Source organism: Rhincodon typus, chromosome 18, assembly GCF_021869965.1.
Source record: "Rhincodon typus isolate 14 chromosome 18, sRhiTyp1.1, whole genome shotgun sequence".
In the NCBI taxonomy this organism is placed as follows: Eukaryota; Metazoa; Chordata; class Chondrichthyes; order Orectolobiformes; family Rhincodontidae; genus Rhincodon; species Rhincodon typus.
In genome coordinates, this window is record NC_063349.1 from 54,695,401 (window position 1) to 54,717,712 (window position 22,312).

General features: G+C 44.7%; 1 protein-coding gene across 1 annotated transcript in view; it reads right to left on the reverse strand.

Moving 5' to 3' along the window:
* Positions 1-22,312, reverse strand: part of LOC109929140 (vesicular glutamate transporter 3-like) — a 70,611-nt gene that overhangs the window by 33,974 nt on the left and 14,325 nt on the right. Inside the window, exons 4-6 of the mRNA XM_048607959.1 lie at positions 8,299-8,413; positions 2,233-2,324; positions 313-470 (exon numbers count right to left, since the gene is read on the reverse strand). Coding sequence (XP_048463916.1) covers positions 313-470; positions 2,233-2,324; positions 8,299-8,413 — 365 coding nt within the window. The remainder of the gene's footprint in view (positions 1-312; positions 471-2,232; positions 2,325-8,298; positions 8,414-22,312) is intronic.

A 22,312-nucleotide genomic window follows, 5' to 3' on the forward strand; every position in this document is an offset into this window, starting at 1 on the left:
CACTGTCGGAGGGTCAGTGCTGAGGGAGTGCCGCACTGTTGGAGGGTCAGTGCTGAGGGAGTGCCACACTGCCTATGAATATCGTGAGTTTAGGCATGATGCTATACCGATGCAGTATTTCTTTCCATCTGAGGATTTATGCAATAAAGGAGCAACATCGCTGCAGAACAGAAGACAGAGAAAAATCACAGACAGCACCTTCCTAAACCACATGAAGACACAAAGCACTTACGAATTTAATTTTTGATTTGAAGTGCAGTTGGAGGTTTGCACAGTTCTAATTAAACTACAAAAGCAGCAATGCCCTGTCACCTGCGCAGACCTCATCGTAACATGGTGCCAAGTTTTTGTCACATTTTGTTATGAAAATGAATTCCAGTGCCTCCATTTTAATCATCTTAGAGATAGCCTGGAGATTCATCGAGTATTTTATACCTATATTCTGCATTCTTTCGCACTGTCGAAGAATTCTGAGGAATGGCAGAAGGAGATTAATTTAGATAAAGGTGAGGTGTTGCAGGACCTACACAGACAATGTTAGGGCCCTGGGGAGTATTATAGAACAAAGAGATCTCAAGGTACAGGTTCATAGCTCCTTGATGATGGAGTCACAGGTAGAGAAGGTGGTGAAGAAGGCTTTCGGCATGCTTCCCTTCATTGGTCAGAACATTGAGTATAGGAGTTGGGACATCTTGTTGCAGCTGTACAAGATGTTGGTGAGGCCACTTTTGGGATACTGCGTGCAGTTCTGGTTGCTGTACAGTAGAAAGGATATTATTAAAATAGAAAGAATGCAGAAAAGATTTACTAGGATGCTGCCTGGACTGGAATGTTTAGGTTGTAAGGAGAGATTGGATAGGCTGGGACTTTTTCCCTTTGAGCATAGGAGACTGGTGACAGTGACCTTATAAAGATCTAGAATGCCATGAGGCATAGATAAGGTAGACAGTGGACAGCTTTTCCCCATGGTAAGGGAATCTCAAACCAGAAGGTATCGCTTTAAGATGAGAGGGGAGAGATACAAAAGGGTCCAGAGGGGCGATTTTTTCACACAGAGGGTGGTGTCTGGAACTGGCCGCCAGAGGTATTGGTGGAAGTGAGTACAATTTCATCATTTAAGAGACATTTAGAGAGGTGCATGGATGGGATAGGTTTGGGGGATATGGACAGGCAAATGGGATTAGTTTAAATTGTGAAAACTGGGTGACATGGACAGGCCTGTTTCCATGTTGTCGACCTATATGACTCTGAATAGACATGTTTAGATGAGAGGGTAGAAATCTTTGGAATTCTCTCCCCTGGGGTATGCCGTAAACACACAGTCATTGATTAAGTTCCAGATGAAAATTACAGGGGGACCCCTGATTTACAAACGTGTGACTTACAAACACTCGTATTTGCAAAGGCGATCCCATACAGGGGTGGTCTGACATACAAACATGGCCCATACTTACAACAAACTATTTTACATTGTCCTGCCTTATGATCCGACCTGCGAACAGACTCGCGAACAATACCCAGGCACTGCCTGTATTAAACTTCTAGATTAGTGGAGACTAAAGAGACTTCTAGATTACTGGAGACTCCAGATTAAAGAAATTGAGGAGTGTACAGATGGTGCAGGAAAATGAGGTCAACGATCAGCCATGATCTAGAAAGGTGAAGCAGGTTTGAGGGGCTGAATGGACCTACTCCTGCTGTACATTGAAATATATAAAATTCTTCAAGGGCTTGGGAGTTTAAATGCTGTTTTTCCAGGAGATTTAGAGAGGTATCAATTCAGAAGAAATGGGTAAGAAATGTAAGGCTGACATGAGTAGGAAGCTCTTCAATCAAAGTTGTGAACCTTTAGGATTATCTAACCTGAAGAGCTGTGGATGCTCAGGCATTGAGCACATTCAGGAAAAAGGCCATTAAATGTCTAGGCATTAAAGATATCAAGGAGACAATGGCTTGAGATCAAAGATCAGACAAGGCCAATATCTGCAAATACTCCAAACCCAAACTAAAGTCTCACAAACTCATGGTTTATTCATCTTTAGCGAATAATTATTCTATTCTCATTAAGAGTCAGCATAATACTCATGGAAAGCCTTCAGAGGCTAAATTTTAGCAACTGGCATGGCCTACCATTTCTCTAACACTGATTGCCAATACTACGTTCAGTATATCATTGGTAATGAGGAGTAAAGGGCTTGGCTTCTGACAAAGAGACAGTAAAAACACTAAGACTGACCACAGAACGACGTTGTAGCCAGTCGACTCCGTTCAAGTGGTGGGGCCCACATGCTCCAGAGCCCGTGGCATGCTGGGTAGGTGACTCCCTGTAGAAAAGCAATGGACCATTTATAGCCTTTTTGGAAACAGAGCACAGTAACAATTAGAGATAACACAGTGTGGAGCTGGAGGAACACAGCAGGCCAGGCAGCGTCACAGGAGCAAGAAAGTGGGCGTTTCGGGTCGGGACCCTTCTTCAGAAACTTTCCTGCTCCTCTGACGCTGCCTGGCCTGCTGTGTTCCTCCAGCTCCACGCTGTGTTATCTCTGACTCCAGCATCAGCAGTTCCTACTATCTCACAGTAACAATTAGAACAGTATCTTGCAGAGTTGTTACGGTGCAAGAGGAGGCCATTCAGCCTATTGTGCCTGCTTTAGCTGATTAAATAGACATCATTCCCTAGTGACAATCTCCTGCGTTATCCCCATTCCCTTGCACATTATTTTCATCCAAATAACCAATGAATGCCCTCTTGAATGCCCAAATTGGACCTGCCTCCACCACATTCCCAGGTAGTGCATTCCAGGCCCTCACTTATCACTGAGTGATTTTTTTTATTTTCTCACATCACCCTTAATTCGTTTGCACATCACTTTAAATCTGTGCCCTCTCGTTCTTGTTCCTTTTGTGAATGGGAACAGCTTCTCCCCATCTACTCTGTCCAGCCCTGCTCAAATTTCTATCAAATCTCCTTTTGCCTTCTTCTCTCCAAGGAGAACTGTCCCAAATTCTTCAGCCTTTTATCTTTGCTGAAGTTCCTCATCCCTCGAATCATTCCTGTAAATTCTTTCTGCACTCTCTCCATGTGTTCACATTTCCCTATATTATTTCCTATAACATGCAGTATAATCCTACATACTGCAGCTGAGGTCCAGCAAGAACTCGCAGTAACAGAGAAAAGTTACACACCATCCTGACTTGGACATAAATTGGGGTCAAAGTTGTGGAATTCCCTTCCCAACAGCACAGTGTGTAACTATGTCACATGTGCTGGGAAGTTTCAAGAAGGGGATCTCAATACCACCTTCCCAAGAATGGTTAGGATGGTCAATAAATGCTGGCTTGACCTGCAAAGTCCGCATCCCAAGAATTCAGACTGAATGTAGTTTGTTGAAAGGACTATTGTAATTTGTAGCTTTCAACACAATTGACACTTAAAGCAACAAGGAAAGTTGGTAATTGAGAAGATACTGAGTCACCCCAGAACAAATCAAAGCCTTGGAACAGAATCTCAACTGTGTGGTCACTGTTATTATAGAATAGAATCCCTACAGTGTGGAAACAGGCCCTTTGGCCCAACAGGTCCACACTGACACCCAGACCCATCTCCCAATAACCTACCTAATCTACACATCCCTGAACACTATGGACAATTTAGCATGGCCAATCCACCTAACCTGCACGTCTTTGGATTGTGGAGGAAACCGGAGCACCAGGAGGAAACCCATGCAGATACGAGGAGAATGTGCAAACTCCACACAGACAGTCACCCGAGGCTGGAATCGAACCTAGATTCCTGGTGCTGTGAGGCAGCAGTGCTAACCACTGTGCCACTGTGCCACCGTGCCACCCATAAATGTGGGTAACAAATCTCATAGAAGGTAGGTCATGACCACATCCTCAAGGGCAGTTAAGGACGGCCAATAAATGATGGCCCAGCCAGGTGATACCCACAACCTGTGACTGAATTGTTAAGAAAAAACACAGAATAACACAGCACTGTAGGTGACCATTAGGCCCATTGAATTAGTGCCAGCACTTTTGGCGAGCATTCCAGTTATTCTCACTCACTTGCTGTCCCCCTACAGCCTTGCAGTTTGTGCACAGTAAAATCCTGAATGGGTGTACTATATTGATCCCACACTTGCTTAAGGAAGACTCATAGAAAGGGATGTTAATTCAAGAACTGATACCAAGAACGTACAACCAGGTCAATTTCTGGTTCTCCCCTTCTAGGACGGGAATGCCAGTTTACATTCAAATATTTAATGACTGTAATCGAGGATTTGCTTTCTACACATTCTATGGAGCACGTATTTGTGACCAATCACAGAATGGATGTTTTAAAAGACCATCCCAAATAATCACGGGTGAAAATGGCCCTCCGGTCCATTTGAAACCATTCATCCATGAATATTCTATAATGTTTCCCATCTTCCCACTCCTGTTCCATTAATTTGTCTCTTAATTCATTCCAAGAATTTCCCTCTTCCACCCCCTGCAACCTTACCCAGTGCTTAACAGCCCAGTAAAGGACCATTTATCCTTCCATACACATTTTGGCTCTTTAGAAGAGCCACCCAGTTAACCTATGTCCAGAGACTCACACAGTTTTGGCTCCCAGTGTATCTAAGGAAGAGTTTATTGGCATTATCCACAAGTTTGCCATTTCCTAGTTGGTTGCACTGATTCACCCAGTCATATACTGACCATCAACCAGTTTTATCTTTCGCCTAACTTTAGCACTGTATACACCTCTATATCTCTACCGAAACCCCACACTCTGAGAAATCTAAGGGTCACGGTTCAGTGCATGAGAACAAAAACACCCAAAAACTACCCAAAGTTGGACTCCCTGTGAAATTTCCAGACAAGCTATCAGCTTCCATGGATGCTCCAGAGACATGACCCATGCTTCAGGAGGACTGAACTTCACACCATGGATCACAGAAACTCTGCACTCCTCATTTTTAATGAACTTACAATGACATCCCACTCCCTCCCTGCCCTCCTGAGAGATAGGCTGAAGACAGAGCACAAAGATCACTGGACTCAAAACATTAACTCTGTCTCTCTCTGCCAGACCTGCTGAGTTTCTCGAGCAATTTCTGTTTTTGTGTGTTACATAGGAAGGTGGTCACGGCTGTTGGAGGTCAGTCGTCTCAGTTCCAGACCATCTCTGTAGGAGTTCCTCAGCCCAATCATCTTCAACTGCTTCATAGAATCCCTACAGTGTGGAAACAGGCCCTTGGGCCAACAAGTCAACACCAACCTTCAGAGCATCCCACCCAGACCCTTCTCCCAATAACCTACCTAATCTACACCTCCCTGAACACTATGGGCAATTTAGTATGGCCAATCCACCTAGCCTGCACATCTTTGGACTGTGGGAGGAAACTGGAGCACCCAGAGGAAACCCAAACAGACACGGGGAGAATGTGCAAACTCCACACAGACAGTCACCTTAGGGTGGCATTGAACCCGGGTCCCTAGTGCTGTGAGGGAGCAGTTCTAACCACTGAGCCACTATGCCACCCTTTGTCAATGACTTTCCCTCCATCATAAGGTCGGGGTAGCGGGTGGGTGCCTAATCACTGATTATTGCACAAAGTTCAAAAAGTAACTCATCAACTGACTCCCCAAAGCCTGTCCAGTATTGACAAGGCACAAGTCAGGAGTGTGATGGAATACTCCCCACTTGCCTGGATTGGTGCAGCCCCAACAACACTCAATATGTCCAACACTATCAGGACACAGAAGCCCACTTGATTGGCACTACATCCATCACCGTTAATATTCACTGTCTCCAGCACCAGTACACAGTGGCAGCAAGGTATACCACATTCAAAATGCACTGCAGTACCTCACCAAGGCTCCTTTCATTGTACCTTCCAAACCTGTTACCTCTACCCCCACCGAGAACAACAAGGACAGGAGATGCCCAGGAGCAAGTTTCTCTCTGTAGTATGCTCCCAAATGACCACTGCCGGCACCTTGTGGTTTTTGCCACTTCTACCAGTATGTGGTACCGGGTACATGTGCATGGAAAAAGGTGGATTGATTAGGAAGTATGAGCATTGACTACTAATGGGGGAATTATGCTTAACTAACTTGCTGGAGTTTTCTGAAGAGGTAGCAGAAAGGGTCAAACAGGGCAATGTTGTTGATGTGGTATACATGGATTTCCAGAATGTGTTTGATACAGTGTCTCACAACAGATTTATCAGGAAAGATACAGATCATGGTATAAAAGAGACAGTAGCAACAATGGACTCAGACTGACTGAGGGGCAGGAAACAGGAAGTAATGGTTAAAGGACATTTTTCAGGTTGGAGGGAGGTTTGCAGGGGTCAATATTGGGACCCTGGTTTTTCCTGATATATATTAACGATTTGGATCTAGGCATGCAGGGAACAATTTCAAAGTTTGCAGATGACACAAAACTTGGAGGAATTGTAAACTTTGAGAAGGACAGTGTGTAATTCCAAAAGGATGTTGGCAAGTTTATAGAGTAGATAGATGGCAGATGAGGTTAATTGCAGACAAGTGTGAGGCGATGTGTTTTGGTTGGAAGAACATTGAAGGACAGGATGAAATAAGGGTATAATTCTAAAGAGGACGCAGGAGCAGAGGGAGCTGGGTGTAAAAGATCATTGAAGGTGGCAGGAAGAGGGAGACCAAGTTAATAAAGCACACAGTATTTCTCTTTATGAATAGGGGCATGGAGTACAAGAGCGAGGAGGCGATACTGAACTTGTACAAGACACTTGTTACACCCCAGCTGTGTACAGTTGTTGCAACCACTTCACTGGAAGGATGTGAATATATTGGAGAGAGTGCAGAAGTGATTTACAAGAATGATTCCAGGAATGAGAAACTTCAGAGATGAGGCTGGATTGAAGGAGTTGGGACTGTTCTCCTTGGAGAGAAAAAGAGTGAGAGGAAATTTGATTGAGATTTTCAAAAATCATGGGCGGAATAATTAGAGAAGATAGGGAGAAACAAAGAAGCAGGAATGAGCAGGCATAGATTTAAGAGGATGTGCAAAAAAATGATTTTTTCACCCAGTGAGTAGTTAGGGTCTGAAATGCACTGCCTGGAAATGTGATGGAGGCAGGTTCTACTGAGGTATTCAAGAGGGTATTAGATAGTTATTTGGATAGGAATAGTGTGCAAGGATACGGGGTTAAAGGCTGGAGATTGGCACCAGGGTAATAGAACTGGTGTGGGCACGATGGGCTGAATCTATGATTCTGTAGAGCTTTCTTTATTCATTTATGGGATGTGGGTGTCGTTGGCTGGCCAGCATTTATTGCCCGTCCCTAGTTGCCCCTTGAGAAGGTGATGGTGAGCTGCCTTCTTGAATCGCTGCAGTCCATCTGCTGTGGGTTGACCCACAATGCCCTTAGGGAGGGAATTCCAGAATTTTGACCCAGCAACAGGGAAGGAACGGCGATATATTTCCAAGTCAGGATGGTGAATGGCTTGGAGGGGAACTTGCAGGGGGCGGTGTTCCCATGTATCTGCTGCCCTTGTCCTTCTAGATGGAAGTGGTCGTAGGTTTGGAAGGTGCTGTCTGAGGATCTTTGGTGAATTTCTGCAGAGCATCTTGTAGGTAATACACACTGCTGCTACTGAGCATCGGTGGTGAAGGGAGTGGATGCTTGTGGATGTGATGCCAGTCAAGTGGGCTGCTTTGTCCTGGACAGTGTCAAGCTTTCTGAGTGTTGTTGAAGCTGCACCCATCCAGGCAAGTGGGGAGTATTCCATCACACTCCTGATTCCTGGAATAATTAAGTTAATCCTACTGCAAGGAGAAACAATACCAGTCTGTCAGATCCTGATATATTTCCCAGCCTCAAAGTTTGAGAATGAAGATACCAGCATCACTGTCTCACTCGAGCTCATCACCTGTATCGAGGGGCTCCACAATCTGTCAATGAGGTTACAGAACAGGAGGCCATTCAGCCCATTGTAATGTACTACTTCTCTGACAGACCCATTATCATCTTCTTGTCCCTGCTCTTTCTCCATTCAGCCCATTACCCCTTGGATATATAAACAAACTATCAGGTCACACCAGGCATGAAGGAACACTAAATTTGGCATTTGAATGTCAACGAAAATTTCAGTCTCGGCTTCTCATCTTTCTAAATAGAAGTTGTGGAGGAGGAGGGGGTAAGAAATGCCATAGTTCACCAAGAACACCTTGGTCATCCACGCGCCTGAGCTGTCTGACTGAAAGGGCACTGTTTCACCGTCACAGTGCTTGGCTGTTTTAAGTTGAGTTCGAACACCTACCTCCACGAGACCCTGAAGTATCCTTACAAACAGGACACAGCCAAAGTGCATTCTTGCTGCTGATGGAATGAGCATGTTCAGTGTCGAAGTCAAGAAGATAGCAGCTCCAAAAACTCTAGGATTAAAAAGCATAAGGAAAACCGTCAGACCATAAGACACAGGCGCAAAAATAGACCATTCAGCCCTTCACATCTGCTCAGCCACTCAATGGCTGATCTGATAATCCACAACTCCACTTTTCCCTAAAGCCCTTTATTCCATTCCTGATTATAAACCTATCTCAGTCTGGAATGGGGAGGTGATGGCCTAGTGGTATTATCACTGGGCTGTTCATCCAAAGACCCAGATAATGTTCTGGGGATGCGTGTTCAAATCCCACTACAGCAGATGGTGGAATAAAAATCTGGAATTAAGAATCTAATGATGACTGTGAATCCATTGTCAATTGTCAGGAAAAACCCATCTGGTACACTAATGCCCTTTAGGGAAGGAAATCTACTATCCTTACCTGGTCTGGCCTACATGTGACTCCAGACCCACAGCAATGTGGTTGACTCTTAGCTGCCCTCTGGGCAATAAATGCTGCCCAGTTAGTGATGCCCTCATCCTGTGAATAAATAAAGGAATATACCTAAAGGCCCAGCCCTCTGTAGTACAGGATTCCACAGATTCACTACGCTTTGAGAGAAGAAATGCCTCCTTATCTCTGCTTTAAGTAGGTGACCCCTTATTCTGAGGCGCTTTCCCCTGGCTCTAGCCTTTTCCGCAGCAGGAAAACAACCTCTCCCCACTTACCCTGGCAAGTCTACGAAGAATCTTCAAATGTAACAGGAGTTAGTTTGTCACTGGCACAAACGAAAAATACTACAAATGCTGAAAATCTGAAACAAAATCAGAAATTGTTGGAGAAACTCAGCAGGTCTAGCACCATCTGTGGAGAGAGAAAGAGATTTAATGTTTTGAGATAACAAGGTGTAGAGCTGGATGAACACAGCAGGCCAAGCAGCATCAGAGGAGCAGGAAAGCTGAGGTTTCGGGTTTGGACCCTTCTTCAGAAAATAATGTTTTGAGTCTGGTATGATGCTTCCTCAGAGCATCAGTTATAGAGCCATAGAGTCACACAGCATGGAAACAGACCTTTTGGTCCAACCAGTCCAAACTGACCATAAACTAGTCCCATCTCCCTGTGTTTAGCCCATATCCCTCCAAATATTTCTTAGAAGTAAATCTAGAAATAAGCCTGAATCTCAGGAGCAGCTGCAAGATCTGCCGTATTCTCTGTCCATGATCTTAGAATCAGTTACGGTCAGTAATGTTCACTATGGGAATAAGCTTCACTAGCAACTGTGCACCATTTAAAGGATCATTCAATATCATTGCTCATTGCATTTTTCACTTTAATACACAGATGGTTGCTGAAGCGGTTGAACACTGATGACATTATCAACACCATTAGTTAAGATTGAAGGGACTGGAATTAGCTTACCACTTTATCTCAATATTAACCCAGATTTTCACTGAGACAGGTTTGGCGAGCAGGGAACAAGGGATTTGATCTCGCCACCCACCGTTCTACTTCACAGCCTGTGTCCTTGATCTCCGTACTCAGTTGGCAGGGGAACGCTCCATAGAAACTTTAGATGGGGAATCTGCAGCCAGGATAGTGTTATTGGAGCATGAGGGCAGACCCGAATCTTTGGAGTTGGGGAGTGGTCCACATTGTCGAGGATGGGGCTGCAATTGTGTGTGGGATGCCCCTCAGTTTCTGGACTGGGGCATTACCTAGTGGGAGACCTGGGACAAGGTGGGGGTAAGTGGCACCACTCCTGTTTCTCTAAGTCAACAAGCAGCACTATAAAACTCAGAGTTAACAATCCCAGGAAAACACAGACCAGGCTTAAATCTGGAAGATACGTTAGAATCTGAAACATGCAGCATCATTATCATGTTCAAACTGCCAGACCACCAGCCAAGAGAAAGTTTGTCACCTGACCATTTCCCATTCCCCATATTAAAAGCCCAAGTTGGGGGTTTGGAGCTGGGCTCTAGACTCCACACATGGCAATGGCACAGGGCTGTTCCAGGAAGTAGGCATTCTCCAGCTCTCAGTCTCACAATCCTATCAGTTAGAGGAACAAGGGAGCAGAAAGAGGAGGCCATTCAGCCTCTCAAACCTATTCTACCACTCAATCAGATAATGGCTTATCTCTACCTCAATTCCTTGCCTTGACAGAGGCAAAAGAAAAAAGCTGCCAACTGCAGACTTGAAATCTCCAATTGACTGAGAGCATTCTCATTCAAGAAAGTAACCGAAATGCTGAAGCTGGGTCACGGGACTAGAAATGTTAATACTGTTTCTATCTCCTCAGATGCTGTCAGACCTGCTGAGTTTCTCCAGTATGCTCTGTGTTTATTTCCTGCTTTCACAAAACCGGTCTTAGAATCTTCCCGCAGCACGTGGGAGTCTTCTCCCAAGAGGAGTGTAACCATCATATCTTGAGGAAATAAAGGCAGCAGCTGTGCTAACACAGGGCAGTGTAATGTTACAGAAGTGGAGAATCAGTGATGACACAGATAGGTCAGTAAATTAACCTCAGGGTCCAATATCAGTCCAGTGTTGTGAGTGATCTGTTTCAGTTTCAGACACTGGCCAGGAAAGGAGATCTGTCAGTGAAGGTTAGGAAATAAAGTCTGTGGCAAGTTTAATTGAAGGAAAACCATAGGTTAATTCTCACACACACCAGTTCTGAGGAAGGGTCACCGGACCTGAAACGTTAACTCTGTTTTCTCCTTCACAGATGTTGCCAGACCTGCTGAGCTTTTCCAGCAACTTTGTTTTTGTTCCTGATTTACAGCACACGCAGTTCTTTCGGTTTTTATCTAAGGGTTAATTCTCAGCTCCATGCTGTTCTTGCCCAGCTGTTGAACGAGCTCACACCCAAATCCCATCGACAATAAATGATTGCAGGATGAACCATGCTTTAAACAACCCCAGGAGGGATTCCGTGCATGCACCTGAAGTATCCATCACAGAGCGAACAGAGCACCTTAAGGTAATCTTCAAATTAAATTCGAAATGAACGAATGAATTACGCATTTCATTCTCAGCAGCTTCTCAAATGTTGCCTTCAGCTGATAGTAAGACAGCAATATTTACCAATACACTGCAAGATGTGGGCCATTCAGCCCATCGAGCCTGCTCCACCGTTCAGTGAGATCACGGCTGGCCTGATAATCCTCAACTTCACTTTCCTGCCTTTTCCCTGTAACCCTCAATTCCTTTACTGATTAAAAATTTGCCTGTTTCAAACTTGAATGTACTTAATGATCAGGCCTTGACAGCCCTCTGTGGTAAAGAACTCCACTCCCTCTGAGAGAAGAAAGTCCTCCCTATCTCTGTCTTAAACAGGTGAGCCCCTTATTCTGACAGGATGCCCTCTGATCCTAGGCTCTTCCACAAGGGGAACCACCTTCCCTGTATCTACCCTGCCAAGTCCCCTCAGGATCTTCTATGGTTCAAGAAGGTCACCTGTAAGATCTCTACGTTTAGTACACATCAGTGAAACTGTGCATCAGACTTTCGATTACAGCAGCCAGCACTCTATGGGAATGCGTTATTTTCTGTGTTGTTGAGACATCTTAATGGATACCATGGGATTAACGTTAACTTGAAATAAATGGGTTTTGATTGAGTTATGTTCAAGCCTAATTGATCCATTCTGCAGCTCTTGTCAAACATTGATAAATTTATACCCAATTCTGAACTCTGTCAATGCATAAGGGACTTGTACATTGTTCTGAACACAGCACCTCTCTGTACATAAACAGTAAGGTTTTTACTGCCAATAAATAATCTTGCCGCTAACTGGACCCCAGTATGAATTCAAAAATAGGGAGGTCATTAAATTATATCATTGATTGCCGGTTAGAGATACGACGTCAAACACAGAAGAAGAACTGTGGATTTATAATGACCACATCCTATTTCAAAGGAGTTTTATGGTTGTTATAATTGCGGTCCCACAATGCTGGTGTGCCGTGCTTGGAGTCAGTAGATCCATCTTGAAGAGGTGTGTTATAACAAGCCCAAACAGGTATATTAAAAATATACAAAATGATCAGGGAAGGTTGAACAGGCTAATGGTCTGGAAAAAAAGGGAATTTCTGAGGGTGACCTGATTGAGATCTCGAATGTAATGCAACAGTTTGGTAAGTGAGGTCCTGAGAGGTTAATTCCCCTTTTGGTAAAATCAAATGCTAAGTTTCTATAGACAGAAAATGCTGGGAATTCTGAAGAAGTTCCTTTATTCAGAGAATGGTAAGGAAGTGGAGTTCACTACCTCAGGGTGAAAGATATGTTTAAGAAGCCAGATAAGTGCATGAAGGTGAAAGGAATGGGAAATGGTGATGGGGGGCTGAGAGAGCTGGTGAGAGGGATTTCAAATGGAGCACTGACATCTATGTCAACCACTGGGGTGAAATCCAATAGCTCTCCTGCTCACCGATGAAGCCATATGATCTTCTACAGTCACCAGAACACACATTTGCGTTTGACACCACATCAGGCAGGGTAATTCCAGTTCATTTCTATCGCATTGAATTGGACATAAATTGCCCATTCGATGAATTAACGTGGTGTAGTCTCGGTGTGGATTAAGCCTGGCAATGTTGTGGGTTAGCTTGGAGAGCTAGTGTGCACTACAGGGTGATATCGACAGCATGGCTTCAATTTCTGCATTGGTTGAGGTCACCATTGAAGGTCCTGCCTTTTTGACATTGCCCCTCACCTTCTGCATGGGTGACCCTCAGGTTAAACCCTTTCTCTCTAATGAGAGAGTGGGCCTGTGGTAACTCTACCTTTAGAACATAGAACAGTACAGCACAGTACAGGCCCTTCGGCCCACGATGTTGTGCCGAAATTTTACTCTAAACCTAAAGTCTATCTAACCTCCACCCCTACCTTATACTATCATCCATATGCCTATCTAATAGCCGCTTAAATGCCCCTAGTGAGGCCGACTCCACTACCCTCTCTGGCAATGCATTCCACACCCTGACCACTCTCTGAGTAAAGAACCTACCTCTGACGTCTCCCTTATATCTACCTCCACTCACTTTAAAACTATGCCCCCTCGTAATAGCTACCTCCACCCTAGGAAAAAGTCTCCCTGTCCACTCTATCTATACCTCTAACTATTTTGTACACCTCTATCAAGTCACCTCTCATCCTTCGTCATTCTAAAGAGAAAAGCCCTAGCTCTCTCAACCTTTCCTCGTAAGACCTTCCCTCCATTCCAGGAAATATCCTGGTAAGTCTCCTCTGCACCTTTTCCAATGCTTCCACATCTTTCCTGTAATGAGGCGACCAGAACTGGACACAATACTCCAGATGTGACCGAACCAGGGTTTTGTATAGCTGGAGCATAACTTCACGGCTCTTGAATCTTGGTATAAATCCAACCAGCCCCGACCAACGGGAATGAAAATCTAAATAATGAGGAAAGACCCCTGTGGTCAGTCAAGGGGTCCATTCACCATTTCTCTTGCATGTTTACATCCTGGTCTCAATGAATGTGACTTCAAAGACTGTGGTCCCTATTAACTGTGCACTCTCTGGGCTTTCTCTGTGAGCAGTGCCATCTAGTGGCTATGGCAAGCTATACTTCACTATGTTACAGAGACAGTAAGAACTGTAGATGCTGGAGTCTGAGACAACAGTGTGGAGCTGGAGGAACGCAGCAGGCCAGGCAGCATCAGAGGAGCAGGAAAGCAGACGTTTCGGGTCAGGACCCTTTTTCTGAAGAAAACTTTCCTGCTCCTCTGATGCTGCCTGGCCTGCTGTGTTCCTCCAGCTCCACACCATGTTATCTCTTCACCATGTTACTTATGCTTGCAAAGATAATTGACCTCAAATTTTAAACCGTCAACGTGATTGAGCAGGGAGGTGTGGAGAGGGAATTGCAGAGTTTAGACTCCTCAGCCTCCAGGCAGGGGTGCTGACAGGGAAGTAGTCAAAAGCGGAGATAGAGGAGAGAAAATTGGAGGAGAGCTAATAGTTCAAACAGTTATGGGGCTGGAGAAGGTTACACAGAGAGAGTGGTGGGAAGGGAACGAGAACATAAGGGATTTGAAAAACAAGGATGAAGATTTTAACATTGAGACTTTGAGGTAGGTAGGTAATGATAGGTTTACTGAGTTTGTAAAAATCTGGCAGTTACGGTAAAATGTGGGAAAAGAGGACGTTATTCACTTCAGCAGGAAGAATATAAAAGCAGAGCATGATTTAAATGGAGAATGACTGCAGAAATCCAAGCTGTTCTATTGCATGAGTCACAAGATGTTAGTGTCTCAGAACAACAAAATTATAACATTGCAGAAGGAGGCCATTTGGCCCATTGCACCTGCACTGGTTCTATCACCTAGTGCCAATCTCCTGCCTTTTTCCCATATCCCAGAACACCATTACTATCCAAAGTAAAATCCAGTGTCCCTCTTGAATGCCTCAACTGAACCTGACTCCACCACATTTCCAGGCAGTGCATTCCAGACCCTAACTACTTGCTGGGTAAAAGTATTTTTTTTTTCACATCACTTTAAATCCATGCCCTCTCATTGCTGTTTATTTTACAAGTGAAAACAGCCTTTCCCTATCGACAACCTAGAGAAAATGTAGGGGGAATTTCACAGATGAAGTAAAATTGGTAAATATTGAGGAGGATAGCTGTGACCTGCAGGTGGATAGCACTGACTGGCCAACTGAACAGAACACTGGCAAACAGAATTCAATCTGGAAAAGTGTTAGGTGATGCTTTTGGGGAGGGCTAACAAGGCAAGGGATTACACTCTGAATGGTGGATCCCAGAGTATCCGATCCTGAAGATCAGAGAGACTTTAAAGGAGCAAATTACTGCAGATGCTGGAATCTGTACTGAAAACAACAAAGGGCAGCATGGTGGCTCAGTGGTTAGCACTGCTACCTCACAGCACCAGGGACCCAGGTTCGATTCCACCCTTGGGCGACTGTCTGTGTGGAGTTTGCACATTCTCCCTGTGCCTGCGTGGGTTTCCTCTGGGTGCTCCGGTTTCCTCCCACAGTCCAAAGATGTGCAGGTTAGGTGGATTGGCCATGCTAAATTGCTCATTGTGTTCAATGTGGGTTATAGGGGGATGGGTCTGGGTGGGATGCTCTGAGGGTTGGTGTGGACTTGTTGGGCCAAAGGGCCTGTTTCCATACTGTAGGGATTCTATGAACAACAAATGCTGGAGATCATAGCGGGTCAGGCAACATCCACAGAAAGCTAATGTTTCAAGTTGAGATGACTCTTCAGCAGAGCTGATGTGGCCATGTCAGCCCTGATAAAGAGTCATCTAGACTTGAAACTTTAGCTTGCTCTCTCTCCATTGATGCTGCCTGACCCACTGTGATCTCCAGCACTTTTTGTTTTCAGATCAGAGGGACTTTGGCGTGTGTAATCTCCGATCCCTGCAGTTAGCAGGGCAGGGACATAAGCTGGTCACAAACTCATATGGGATAATTCATTAGCTGAGACATCGAATACAAGATCAAGGAGTCTACGCTAGAACCGTATAAAACGCTGGTTAGAACGCAACTGGAGTACTGTGTGCAGTTCTGGTCACCATGTTGTAGGAAGGATGTTAATGGGCTTAAAGAAAGTACAGAGGAGATTTACCAGGATGCTGTTTGGGCTGGAAGGTCTGAGCAATGAGGAAAGATTGGAGAGGCTGGGGTTGTTTCCCTTGGAGAAGTGACAGTTGAGAGAGGGCCTGATCGAGGTGTTTAAGATTATGGGAGAACATGATGGATACGAAGGCACATATCACATTAGCAGAGCAGTCAATCCTCAGTTAATAGATGCTGCAAACCCTGCTGAGTTTCTCCAGCAATCTCTGTGTCAGCCCAGTCTGACTTCATTGATTATTGTCTCCTCCAATGTTGACTGATATGCTGATCATTTCTAACCTTTTGTGATTTTAATTTGTAGCATTTTGCCTTTGAAAATTTACCATAGACTGTACGTGTAGAGCTTTGGGACATCCCGAGGTTATTTGAAAGTTCGATGTTGTATGAAGTGACCTAGAATAGCAGCTGAATATTGACTAACCTGATATTGTGAGTACAGTTGAAACAGCATGAATAATTAACTGTACTGATCGCATGTCTCGCCCTCTCTCAGATCTCATTACAATGGATGTATCACTTGACAAAGAAAAGCCACAGTTAATAAATTATCTCTGTGTACATGTGCAGATATTTCCTCTCTGCTTTGTGTATGTGCAAAAGAATGTGCTTTTAAAATTTAATCCATTTGCCAACAATAGTTTGCTAACTAAAACCTTAAAAGCTAATAACAGCATTTTGCCACTCCCTTGTACACATCAGGGGCTAAAATAAGTAATGTGATATATTTTACAGCGACATATGCAATCAGATGCAAGAGGCTTTCATGTTTTCACAGATAGTTTTATTGGATTGGAGAGAAATGATACTTCCCCAGACAATGACTGATTCTGCAGGGTCTCTGCTATCAGAATGGCTGAGATCGAGCACAAACTCACTCAAATTCACAAGGCTGTGAATTCTTACTCTGTTATAAAACTGATCATGTGTCCTGAAGGTGAGTTTCCATTCTTAAAGTTCCGCTCCTATGACTTGGGTTGATAGAAGAGACTGAACTTATGAGCACGTTAATGGACTTAAAGAAACATTCCTGCTTATCCCCAAGAAACTTTCATCCCCTTGATAATCAAGAATCTATCTCCCTCTGCCTTAAAAATGTTTAAAGATTCTGCATCCACTGCCTTTTGAGGCAGTGACTGACAAACACTGACAACCCTCTGAAAGGGAAACAATGTTTCCTCATCCCTTGTCTTAGAACAGAGCCTACGCTTTGAGGGAGCGCTGCACTGTTGGCAGAGCTGCCTACAAATTAAACCAAAGTGCTCTATACCTCCTCAACTGTACTCTTAAGATCTTGTGGCAATATTTTGAGGAAGAACAGAAAATTCTACCCAGACTCCTGGTTAATATTTATCACTTAATTTACACACTGCTCAAAGACAGATAAATTGTTTGTGGGATTATGCCATATTGACCTTCATGTAGGAATTAGGAACAGGTACAGGCATTCAGCCCTTTGAGCCTGCTCTGCTATTTAACATGATCATGGCCGATCTTACCCTGGTCTCAACTCCAGTTTCCTGCCTGCTCCCCATAGCCCTATATCCTGCTTTTCATCATTGAATCCCTACAGCGTGGAAGCAGGCCATTCGGCCCATTGAGTTCAGACCACCCCTCCCAAAGAGCACCCTACCCTATAACCCCACATTTTCCCATGGATAATCCACCTCGCTCACACATCCCTGGAACACTATGGGGCAATTTAGCATGGCCAATCCACCTAACCTTGGACTGTGGGAGGAAACCAGAGCACCCAGAGGAAACCCACGATGACACAGGGAGAACATGGAAACTCCACACAGATAGTTTCCCAAGGGTGGAATCGAACGCAGGTCCCTGGCGCTGTGAGGCAGCAGTGCTAACCACTGAGCCACCGTGCCACTCTGAAACATACCTATTTCTTTCTTGAATCTGTTGATTGATTCTGCCTCCACTGCACTGTGGGACAGTGAGTTCCACAGATTCACAACCATCTGAGAGAAGTAGTTTCTCCCATCTCAGTTTTGAACCTCCCTCCTCTCACTCTATATTTATGCACTCTGGTTCGAGACTGTCCCGCAAGGGGAAAATCTGTTCCACACCCACCTTATCGATCCCCCTTTCGTATTTTATATACCTCAGTCAGATACCGCCTCATTCTTCTGAACTCCAACGAGTACAAGCCCCAGCTATTCAACCACTCCTCGGCTGACAGCCCATTCATCCCTGGAATCAACCTCGTGAACCTCCTCTGAACTGCCTCCAGTACCACCACATCCTTCCTCTCATAAGGAGACTAAAACTGGACACAATATTCCAGATGTGGCCTCACCAACACCTTATATAATTGTAACAGCACTTCTTTACTTTTATAATCCAGTCCTTTTGCAATAAACGCCAGGATTCCATTTGCCTTTCCTGTTCTATGCTACACCTGCATACCCGCTTTCTGTGATCCATCCACAAAGGCACCCAGATCCCTCTGCACTGACGCACTTTGATTCCCATTTAAATCATCATTTGCCCTTTTGTGTTTCCGGTCAAGATGGACAACTCACACTTATTAACATTAACCCCCATCTGCCAGATTCTGGCCTATTCTCCAAGCCTATCGATAGCCATCTATAAACTCTTTATCTGCTTATCACAGCCTGCTTTCCCACCTATTTTGGTATCACCAGCGAATGTTGCTATGTTACACTCTATCCCTGCTTGCAGATCATTTATACAGGTTGTAAATAGGTGAGATCCACATTAAACATTTGAAGAAGTCTGAAGTAAAAACAGAAAGTGTTGGAGAAACTCAGCAGGTCTGGCAGCATGTGTGGAAAGAGAAAGAGAGTTAACGTTTTGGACCCTTTGTCAGAACTCTCTCTACAGACATTGCTGTATTTGCTGAGTATCTCCAGCACTCTTTCTTTCTATTTTATGATGTTGCATGAAATCTTGACATTCTAGGAACATAGGAACAGGAATCGGCCATTCAGGCCCTCAAGCCTGTTCCGTCATTCGATGAGATCATGGCTGATCTGTGGCATAGCTGCATGTATCTGCCTTTGGCCCATACCCCATAGTACCTTTGCTTATCAAGAATTTATCGATCTCAGATTTAAAGTTAACTACTGATCCAGAATCCACTGCCATTTGTGGAAGAGAGTTCTAAACTTCTCCCACCCTTTGTGTGTAGAAATGCTTCCTAACATCTCTCCTGAACGGTCTGACCCTAATTCTCAGTCTATGTCCCTAGTTCTAGAATCCCCAATGAGTGGGAACAGTTCATCTTTAGTTTAGAGATAGGAAGAACTGTAGATGCTGGAGTCAGAGATGATGCAGTGTAAACCTGGAGGAACGCAGCAGGCCAGAGGAGCAGGAAAGTTGACGTTTCAGGTCCTTTCCTGTTCCTCTGATGCTGCCTGGCCTGCTGTGTTCCTCCAGCTCCACACTGTGTTATCTTTAGTTTATCTGTCTTTTGGTGTTAATTTCTTGAAGACTTCAATCTTGCCCTTGAACCTTCCAGATTCTAGAGAAAACAGGCCTCATTTGTATGAACTCTCCTCATAACTTAAACCCTGAAGTCCAGGTGTCATTCCTGTAAATCTACATTGTGCTTCCTCCAAGGTCAATCTATCCTTCCTATGGTGTAACGCCCAGATCTGCTCACAGTATTCTCTCTCTCTCTGTCTCTCCGTCTCTCTGCCTCTCAGATAGATAATGTTCATAGTGGAAAAAGCACAGAAATTTGTCATTGCAGAACGTTACAAATCAGGTGTTAATTTGATCTTGCTGCAACATTCAGTTGGTTGCAATGCTTGTTTTATTTCTGAGATTTCAATATTGGTTCTGGATTCTGTCTGTTTGTGCCTAGAACAGATGAGCTGAACCTTTAACTCTAGAACAGGCTCCGCCTGTATTTAGACATCCAGCAACGATGCAGGCAAACTGAATTTGTTCAGAACTGTCCAAGCAGGAGAAGACAGCCTGCTCTGCTAAGGCCAGCTCCATAGACATGCTGAATGGAACAGTAGACCCTTCCTTAGGCACTGAAATGTCACCCATTGGAGGGTCAAAGTGTCAACAAGAAGGAATGAGCTCTGCAAAACTCTCCTCCGACCCCATCAGACAATCAAAACATAGTCATAGAACATAGAAACAGGCCCTTCAGCCCACCACATCCATGCTGACCGGCAAACACTAAACTACTCCAATCCCATTTACCTACACTTCATCCATAGCCTACTGCATCCTGGCATTTTAAGTACTTGTTACTTCTTAAATGTTGTGAGAATACATGCCTCCACCATTCTCTCGGACAAACAACATGAGCAATCACTTGACCATGATTGGGTGATCAGATAGTCATTTGGTTGTACAAAACTTGAGTAAATCATCTCAGTTTGAAATTAGTATCCTTTAATTCTGAGACTGTGCCCTCTGGTCATAGAATTTCCCAAAAATGGAAACATCCTCTCAGCATTGACCCTGTCAAGCCACTTAAGAATCCAAAGCATTTCAATGAGATCACCTCTTATTCTTCTCCAGTGACTAGAGTCCCAAACTGTTTAGCCTTTGGTCACAAGACAGTCCCTCCACACTGGGGATTATCCCGATGAACCTTCTCTGATCTGCCTCCAATGAAATGTTGAGGCAATGACCTCGTACAATTATTGCTGAACTGTTAATCCAGAGACCCAGGTAATGTTTGGGGTTCCACGTTCGAATCCTACCGTGGCAGATGGTGGGAATTGAATTCAATAAAAAATACCTGGATTTAAGAGTCTAATGATGACCATGAATTGATTGTTTGGAAAACCCATCTGGTTGGCCAATGTCCTTTAGGGAAGGAAACTGCCATCCTTACCTGGTCTGGCCTACATGTGACTCCAGACCCACAGCAATCTGTCATAAAGATGTATGGCACGGTAACATGGACCAACCCATCCATGCCAACCATATATCCTAAATTAATCTAGTCCCATTTGCTAGCATTTGGCCCATATCCCACTAAACCCATCCTATTCATTGTCTCTTAACTACCCCATGGGCAATTAGGGATGGGCAAGAAATGCTGGCCTAGCCAGTGACACCCTCATCCCACCAATGAAAAATGTAAAAAACTTTCTTTAAAAGAGGGCACCAAAACAGCTCACAGTACTCCAGATGTAGTTATGGCAGGAACACTACAAACGGAAGAGATAACAAGGTGTAGAGCTGGATGAACACAGCAAGCCAAGCAGCATCAGAGGAGCAGGAAGGCTGATGTTTCGGGCCTAGACCCTTCTTCAGAAATGGGGGAGGGGAAGGGGGTTCTGAAATAAATAGGGAGAGAGGGGGAGGCGGATAGAAGATGGATAGACGAGAAGATAGGTGGAGAGGAGACAGACAGGTCAAAGAGGCGGGGATGAAGCCAGTAAAGGTGAGTGTAGGTGGGGAGGAACGGAGGGGATAGGTCAGTCCGGGGAGGACAGACAGGTCAAGGGGGCGGGATGAGGTTAGTCGGTAGGAGATGGGGGTGGGGCTTGAGGTGGGAGGAGGGGATAGGTGGGAGGAAGAACAGGTTAGGGAGGCAGGGACGAGCTGGACTGGTTTTGGGATGCGGTGGGGGGAGGGGAGATTTTGAAACTTGTGAAATCCACATTGATACCATTGGGCTGCAGGGTTCCCAAGCGGAATATGAGTTGCTGTTCCTGCAACCTTCGGGTGGCATCGTTGTGGCACTGCAGGAGGCCCAGGATGGACATGTCGTCTGAGGAATGGGAGGGGGAGTTGAAATGGTTCGCGACTGGGAGGTGCAGTTGTTTAGTGCGAACCGAGCGTAGGTGTTCTGCAAAGCGGTCCCCCCACCAAAGTCATTTTTACTCCAATATGGACACATATTGTGCTATTATCAGCCCTGAACGAATCACCCATCAAGATGGAATGATCAAATGTCAGAAGGAGAACATTTGACTCTCTCCTAGTTTTCTGAAAGCACAATCCAACAACGCCACCTCATTGAATTTCACGAAGCACATCAACGACAAGAGACTGACAGTGTCAGACTGAGATGGGGGGACACACCTTCACTTTGTCTGTCAGCCTTTGGATTCTATGTATGTTGGAGGGTTGTGAATGTTCTTTGTTGAATGCTTCAAGCCTGGTACCAATGGATGTTTGGAAACCCTGAAAAGCCCAAGATATTTTTTGTTATTAATTCATGTGGGCATTGCTGGCTGGGCCAGAATTTGAATTTGTTGTCTATCCCTAGTTGCTGTTCAATCACCAGAAGAACTGCGGATGCTGTAAATCAGCAACAAAAACAAAGTTGCTGGAAAAGCTCAGCAGGTCTGGCAGTATCTG